The 7832-nt window shown below is 37.3% G+C and overlaps 2 protein-coding genes across 2 annotated transcripts; both read right to left on the bottom strand.

Annotated features, from left to right (window-relative positions):
* Positions 1–769: 769 nt before the first annotated feature.
* LOC140330051 (somatostatin-1-like) lies at positions 770–2321 on the bottom strand. Its single transcript, XM_072410408.1, has 2 exons — positions 2124–2321; positions 770–1261 (listed from the first exon to the last, which is right to left on the bottom strand). Exons 1-2 carry the CDS (start codon positions 2244–2246, stop codon positions 1049–1051), a joined length of 336 nt encoding a protein of 111 aa, XP_072266509.1. The 5' UTR covers positions 2247–2321; the 3' UTR covers positions 770–1048.
* A 3182-nt stretch (positions 2322–5503) lies between these two features.
* Positions 5504–7238, bottom strand: LOC140330050 (somatostatin-1). The gene is made up of 2 exons (XM_072410407.1): positions 7000–7238; positions 5504–6002 (listed from the first exon to the last, which is right to left on the bottom strand). The coding sequence occupies exons 1-2, from the start codon at positions 7132–7134 to the stop codon at positions 5790–5792; spliced, it is 348 nt and encodes a 115-aa protein (XP_072266508.1). The 5' UTR covers positions 7135–7238; the 3' UTR covers positions 5504–5789.
* Between the last annotated feature and the right edge of the window lie 594 nt (positions 7239–7832).

The following is a 7832-nucleotide window of genomic DNA, read 5'->3' as shown; positions in this document are numbered from 1 at the left end:
TTTTAATATAAAAAATGCTATAAAGATATTTATTGTGCAGCAGCTTTACGTACAAAATTAGGAAAAAATGGTGCAGACACAGTAAATGTTAAGCCAAAAGTGTGGACGTATCACTAGAAGATAAACGGATGATCATTTGAATTGTGCTCAGAAGTCATCAGAAAAGCCACTTTGCTAGTAGAAGCCATCAAAGATACTTGAACAAAGTCCCAACTTCATGTAAAGGCTGCAAATACCTTGAGACCTGGTGCAGCCACCTGCTTGCCTGCAATAAACAAATGTGACTAACCACAGATACACAGTGCGAATGAAAAAAGATATATAAAGAGCTAGAAAAAAATAATTTGGTTTCTATTAGCAGTCATTATGCTGTGTGAGAATAAAAAAGAAATTGAAGCAAGGTTCAAGCCACATATTATCTGAAGTAATTATATTGTTAAAGTCTTTTTAGCTCCCGGGGTTTTATGAAAAAGATTAACTGGGAATCAACTGAATCTTTATATTAAATGTTATAAATAAAAGAGAGAATTAAACTACCGAGTCTGGTTAAACAATGTGTGCTGATTACCATTTCTTCTCTAAAATTTTGCCATGATTCCATGCAACAAAAGCTGCTTCAGAATTGAAGAGGTTAACCCAACATTCTCTATTCAAGCCAAGCCACATTACGGTTATTAAATCAAAGTCCTGTGTACAAAAATGGTGCTTTTGCGCTATTATAATTCATTTTAAAACGATGTTCTAAAGATGATAAAGACGAAAAATAAAATTCATAGCTTGAAACACTCTTTATTGCAACAAATAATTAAAAAATAGTACATCTGTGAGAATTGAAAAGTGCATATCATAAGAACTATCAATAAATCACAACTCAAGCAAATAATTTACAATTTCAACTAAAAGATTTATTAAACAACTCCAAATTAACATCTTTATTCACCATAACTGTGTGTGGTATTTACAGTCTTCGGCTTGTGTGATCAAGGCTTTGTCTGGGGTTGAAGGAGTAGGAAAATGAAGGGCCAGAGGGTAGGGAGGCTGGTGAAGGCTAACAAGATGTGAATGTTTTCCAGAAGAAGTTCTTGCAGCCAGCTTTGCGTTCTCTGGGGGCCAGAGCTGGACTGGAGTTTGCAGATCGTTCAAGTTCCAACCTGACTTCATCTTGTTCAGCACCTCGGGGCAGGTCATCAGATTCCAAAGCTTCATTGTCTATCTGGGATGGCTCTGATAGTAATTCTGCAAGGAAGTACTTCGCCAACTCCTGCAAGGAAAGAAGAAATGAGTCGTTAGATTAGGAACTATATACAATTATACTTACTGACCACATTAGTAATATTAATAAATATATTTTAGACATCATAAAAACATATACACTATATATAATAAATATAATGGATGTAATCAGAAAAGCTATAAAGATATAAATGGTGTCAGCTAACTCTGAGAGTGATATAAAGGTAATAGAATAGTGTAAATGATGCATTGTAATCTGGGGCATTGGAGGTGTGTGAACTTCTGTAACTACTGTGTGCTTTTCTTTAAATTCTGCATTAAACAGCCCTAACTGCAACACTGAATTTCAATATGTACTGTAATTAAGGTCTGCATTTCACTTTTTTTTCTGTAAAAGAAGGTGCAGTGTTACACTGTCAGAATGATCCGAGCCAAATGTTAAAAGGAGAATATTGTGCATTCCATAACTGCATAGAACATCAATTGCATGATCACAGTTAAAAATCATTTTATTTGAAATATAATAAAATGTGCTGCTCAAATTATCTAAACCAGCCTTTGTTTAATAGAAACATTACATTTGGTTGTTACAGACAACTGCTGCAGGTGCTCTAGTTTTCATACATTCAGTCTCTCGATATGCAATACAAATTTGGAGAGAATTCAGCACCTCGGACAGCTCAGCACTACAGAACTTCAAAAACAAGAGAAATGTAATGCTAATTCTAGAAAATCAGGTCAAACTTAAATATTGTGAAACAGTCTTTATATCCATGACTTTAATTACGGATCCTTTTATCCTAAGTTTAAACATTTGCAAGTACAAAGTTCCCTATCTCTGGCGGTGTTTGAGCTGTATTTATTGATAAATGAATTTAGGAGACACATACCTGTTTGCCTGCTGCTGCCAGAGATTTCTGCAGGAATTGGCGTAGTCTCGGGTCTGTAGGTGCAGCTGAGCTCATGGCCAGAGCTATAGAGAGTAGGGTCAGGACACACCGACAGGACTGCATCTCTTCTGGCTGATTGCACAGATTATCAGAGCTAAGGGAACTGCTGGAACTGTTCTTTCTGCTTCTGCTCCTGGAATCTCTTTAGCCCCCTTTTAAATTCTCCATCATACGTCAGCAAGGGAAGAGCCCCCTCCTCCTCCTCTTTTCCCCCAGATAACCACCACTTTTACGCATCATTACCCCAAAGTAGATAAATCACTAAAGCCACCACCAACAAAAATGTAAAAAGGTTTTTAGTCTTTTTTTCTGGTGTTTCATGATTATAATGTTTGCTTAACCTTTAAACAGATTTTTGGCATCTCTCGTTTATAAGTGCTGCAAGATCATTTAACCTAGTCTGTGCCAGAGGTACCACCCTGTGTATATGAATATAGACAAACTGGTAATGTCTCTTTTTTATAATTGGGGTTCACTGGTGAATGCACATGAATATTTCTTTCTCTAGGAACATTAAATACATGCCAAACCTAATTGTATCATTGTCATATCTCTGACTTTTTAATTATTTCAATTTTGTGCAGTATATTCTAGGTATAAGACAAACACTTTTTTCACACTGCCTGCTCATCATTTTTATTATAAGTTTACTAGTTAAAGAATGGTGTGGCTTCCAGACAGTTATGTTTAAACTTTTTTGGTAAATTAATTGATAAAGATGTCCAAAGGTCAAGAGACACAGAACATTTCAAGAAAAAAATCAAGCTGAAATAGTAACAGAGACTCTGGAGGTGTGCAGCTGTATATGTTTGCTAAATCTATTGTATACTGTATGTATTTCAAAAATCAAAGGAGCTCTGGGTTGAGGTAAAGAACAGCCAGTGTGGATTCCTCAAGGACTGTAGGCTTAGTAGATATTTAGGTGGCAAGAATAATGATTCTGGAATTGTTGTTTATCTATATATCTATTCCCATCACTCCACATCTCCCCTCCTCTTGTGTCAGACTTCCCCCACGTCCTAGATTGTAAGCTCTGCGGGGCAGAGTCTTCTCCTCCTCCTCCTGTGTCACTGTCTGTATCTGTCTGTCATTTTGCAACCCCTATTTAATGTACAGCGTTGCATAATATGTTGGCACTTTAAAAATCCTGTTTATTAATAGGAATAATATTTATATATCTATCTGTCTTATCTATCTATCTATCTATCTATCTATCTATCTATCCTTCTATCTATCTATCCTTCTATCTATCTATCTATCTATCTATCTATCTATCTATCTATAGATCTCTCTCTACCTGTCTGTCTGATCCATCAATCATCTTTACACACACCTGTTTGTGACAAGTTTTTGCACGCAGGTCCTCATTCTTGTTACTTATGCGGGTGACAAATCACATGACATGACTAGCTATAGAAGTGACAGCGAGCCCCCGAGTCTTTACGCTGTGCAGTAATTCCCTAGTGAATAGTAAATGGTATTTTCCAGGGAGCCCCCAACCCTCCACACACATACACACGCCACCACTACCTCTGCATATTCACTGGGACTGGCAGGGCACATTTGCTGTGTTTCTTTGATGAAGGTACTCCATGCAAAAATCAATATATGAATTAAATAACTATACAGGGAGGATCATTCAGGCTGCATGTTTTCATCTGTTATGTCAAGGTTCATATAGCTTGTTATTGAAGTGGAATTCCCTTTGCTTTTCTGTTCCGGTGTAAGCACAACATGTTGCTGGAAGCAATTGGTTATTATTCACATAAGACTGAGCAAGAAAAGTGAAAGAATAAATGAAGCCCAGTGGCTCAGAGTTTGGCACTCTGGCCTTTGCAGTGCTGGGTCCCAAGTTTGAATCTTGTCTAGGACACTGTCTGCATGGAGTTTGTATGTTCTCCTTGTGTTTGTGAGGGTTTCTTCCGGGTACACTGGTTTTCTCCCACATTCCAAAAACATGCAGTTAGGTTAACTGCCTTTCCTCCGAAATTGACCTTAAATTGTTGTAAAGACAGATGACTATGTTAGGGACATTAGATTGTGAGCCAATATGGCTATCAGTCCCAACAAACTTGACCCTGTCTCATTCAGAGATAGAAAGTCTCTTTCAGAAGACCACTGCGTGCTTTATTCAACCACCATACATGCTTCTCTCTACAGCTTTCATCTTAAATACCTGCAGAGATTGGGTGCTTGGTATGTATTCTGGTGCAAGGACTGGATACCAGTAAAGAAGACTTTTATGTATGTAAAGAAAGGGCTACATTTATTCACATTTGGGAGGGCTGGTGTGATGGTTGGCATTGCAGGGTGGATTTAGTGGGTCCAAGGCTGGAGAAGATACACATTAATCAGTGAAGCTGGGTGATTCAGCAAACCTGGAATTTGTCTTGTTCATGATTGAAAACATTTGATAACAAATAGCAAAATGACTTTTAAGAAATCCGTGCCAGGTTTGCTGGATCATGCCCCTTCATTGATGAAAGTGTATCCTCTCCAGCCTTGGAGAGTCTTAAAAAAAAAACGGGGCCAGCAAAAGAAGAGGCTTTCAGGTAGGGCATACCTTTTTTTTGCTAGGAGCTCTGCCATGAAAACTACTAGTTCCAAGCTTTTAGAGAATAAAGCATATGTATCCGAGAGAGAGAGAGAGAAAGAGAGAGAGTGTTACACATAATATGCACGTATTAAAAATGTGAAAAAGCATATGCCTAAATGCCTAAAGTATATGGATATCAATGGATACATTTTTGGTTCTGTTTGAATTCTACAAGGAGGGTGCAGTCTGTGAACAAGAGGCAAGCTTTCGAACAAGAAACAGGTAGTATAGATGTAGCTCTGCTCTGCAAAGCTTATGTGAAAATAAACCTGTGGGAGGGGAGAAAGGAGAGCATCTCTGTGGAGTTCCTGTATTATATTAGATGCTTGCTGTCATACACATTGACTTACAAGACATGTGCTATGGTATACTGAAGGCTACCTGCCACAAGGTAAGGGGGTGAGGGCAGTATACTATGATCATTAAAGTAAAATAATGGTAGAAGTACAGCTATGCTTTATATGTTATGAACAAAGCAGAGGATTTAACCATGGGGTCTCTTTAAAAAAATGTAAGCTGATTACTGTTCTTGCTCAGATAATGGTGTTAATCAATCAAGTTTATATGTACTCAATAACTAAAGAGGATAACCTTCTTCTATTTGTCTATTTATTCTCCCAATTGCTGAGCAGATGAGACACTTGTGAATAGGAATGGTGCTTGTGGACTATTCCTACCCACCTTCATTATAGAATAACATTATAAATAGGACAAAAACAAAAGATTAAATTCATAGCTTGAAACACGCTTTATTGCAACAGAGAATTTAAAAATAGTACATCTGTAAGAATCAAAAAGTGCATATTGTGAAAACTATAAAGAAATCACAACTCAAGCAAACAATCTACAATCTTAACTAAAAGTTTTATTAAACAACTCCAAATTAACATCTTTATTCACCATAACTGTGTGTGGTATTTACAGTCTTCGGCTTGTGTGATCAAGGCTTTGTCTGGGGTTGAAGAAGTAGGAAAAAATAGGGGACCAGAGGGAAGAGAGGTTGGTGAAGGCTAACAAGATGTGAATGTTTTCCAGAAGAAATTTTTACAGCCAGCTTTGCGTTCTCTGGGGGCCAGAGCTGGACTGGAGTTTGCAGAACGCTCAAGCTCCAACCTGACTTCATCTTGTTCAGCGCCTTGGGGCAGGTCATCAGATTCCAAGGCTTCATTGTCTATCTGGGATGGCTCTGATAGTAATTCTGCAAGAAGGTATTTGGCTAACTCCTGCAAGGAAAGAAATACATGAGTTGTTAGATTAGGAATCATATGACAAATACATATACTGGTTGTAAAATATTTCAGCTTGCCTTTTAGGTCAGATGAACCAAAAACATATTGCACACTCAATTTGATTTGCCATCTTTATAAACTTTCGTAATTACAAAGCCCCTAAATATCACAGAAACAGGTAATACATAAAGTATAATGCAAGCAGTAAGCAGAGAATGAGTTTTATGTATGTTCAAGGATAAGTGATAGGTTGTCACCTGGGATTTTGGTGGTGTCTGAAGTTCTGTAACTGCTGTTTGTCGTGCTAATTATTGAATGCTGCACTAAGCAGCCCTAACTGCAAGACTAAACTTCATTATGTATTGCAGTATATGCTGGGCAATACACATAATATAGTTAAAGGACTTATTAACCACTGTGTTAAACTGATACCATAATCTCTGCCTTTATTGAAATAGCAAAGTGTTTTCTGTTTCAAGTCTCTGTTTTGATTCTGTTTCATAATAATAAATAGGATAATGTTGACAGTGATTGTTAAATACCAAATGGTACCAAACAGCAAATATCATTCTATAAAGCAATGTGTTCAGTAGAAACCTAGTTGTTGTAAGTCACTGCTTTATTTTCCCCATTTTCACATATGACCACAAAGCCGGTGTACATTGAGCACAAATCCTGCAGTGTATTCAGCACCTCGGATAGCTCAACACTGATGCCAGCATTTCAAGTGCAACATTAGTGTACATAAATTAAAAATTTATCATTGCTAACATTGAAGAATCAGGTCAGCCTGGGGTACATCATGTTGAAACACAAATGTAAAATTATTAAAAACTAAGCTTCAAGTTCCAATGCTCCTAAAATCCTTGCTTGATATCTTATAAAAAGACAAGTTGTATCATAGTTTACAAATCTGCAAGTAGAAGTTCCCTATTGCTGGCAATTTTTCTGCTGATTGCACAAGAAAAGTGCCAATTAGTGGGCTACGTACCTGTTTCCCTGCCGCTGCCATAGATTTCTGCAGAAATTGGCGTAGTCTCGGGTCTGTAGGTGCAGCTGAGATTGAGTTTATAGCCAAAGCTATAGAGAGTAGAGTCAGGGCACATTGTACACGACAGGACTGCATCTCTTCAATAAGTTCTCTCAGCTGACTATAGAAGCGGTGCTTTCAGAATGGAAAGGGAGATGCTGCGTCTGTTTCGTCTGCTTCTGCTCCTGGGATCTCTTTAGCCCCCTTTTAAATTCTCTTTATGACGTCAGTGTAGGAAGAGCCCCCTCCTCCCACTCTCTTTCCTGAGATAACCACCACTTTTACGCACCATTACCCCAAAGTAGATAAATCGCTAAAACTACTAACAACAGAAGGAATTTGAAGGTTTTTTTCCTATTATTTTATTGTTATATTGTTTGCATAAGCTTTCAGCATAATTGGAACATTATTGGTTTCTATGCACTACAAAATCATTTAACCTAGTCTGTACCTGAGTCACCACCCTGTGTTCCCTGTCCATGAATCAGCTGTGTGTCATTTTCTTTTCTTTTTTTTTTTTGCAAATGCAGATCACTGACACCAACACAATTATTCATTTCACTACTAGCAATAAATATCTGCCAAACAAGGACATGTTTTTTCATCAACTTTGCTTAAACCATAAATCCACTTTTTTATAAACTTTGTGGCTTTGTGGTTTTTACATATTCTGATTCAAGAAGGGTTTAGGCTGCAGTTGTTATACTCATGTACAAAAAACAATACTAATCTAGAATAAAATGAGTTGGAATCATACAACAGGAATCATAGATCATAGATTAAATTACTCAATG

The sequence above is a fragment of the Pyxicephalus adspersus genome, chromosome 4, assembly GCF_032062135.1.
Source record: "Pyxicephalus adspersus chromosome 4, UCB_Pads_2.0, whole genome shotgun sequence".
Taxonomy (NCBI): domain Eukaryota; kingdom Metazoa; phylum Chordata; class Amphibia; order Anura; family Pyxicephalidae; genus Pyxicephalus; species Pyxicephalus adspersus.
The sequence above is the reverse complement of the archived record's forward strand: the minus strand, read 5'-3'. Positions and strand labels throughout refer to the sequence as shown.

Coding starts and splice junctions, on each gene's coding strand:
- LOC140330051 (XM_072410408.1), bottom strand. CDS start 2,246: ATGCAGTCCTGTCGGTGTGTCCTGACCCTACTCTCTATAGCTCTGGCC. Junction 1,262..2,123: donor TGGCAGCAGCAGGCAAACAG/GTATGTGTCTCC, acceptor CTTTCCTTGCAG/GAGTTGGCGAAGTACTTCCT.
- LOC140330050 (XM_072410407.1), bottom strand. CDS start 7,134: ATGCAGTCCTGTCGTGTACAATGTGCCCTGACTCTACTCTCTATAGCT. Junction 6,003..6,999: donor TGGCAGCGGCAGGGAAACAG/GTACGTAGCCCA, acceptor CTTTCCTTGCAG/GAGTTAGCCAAATACCTTCT.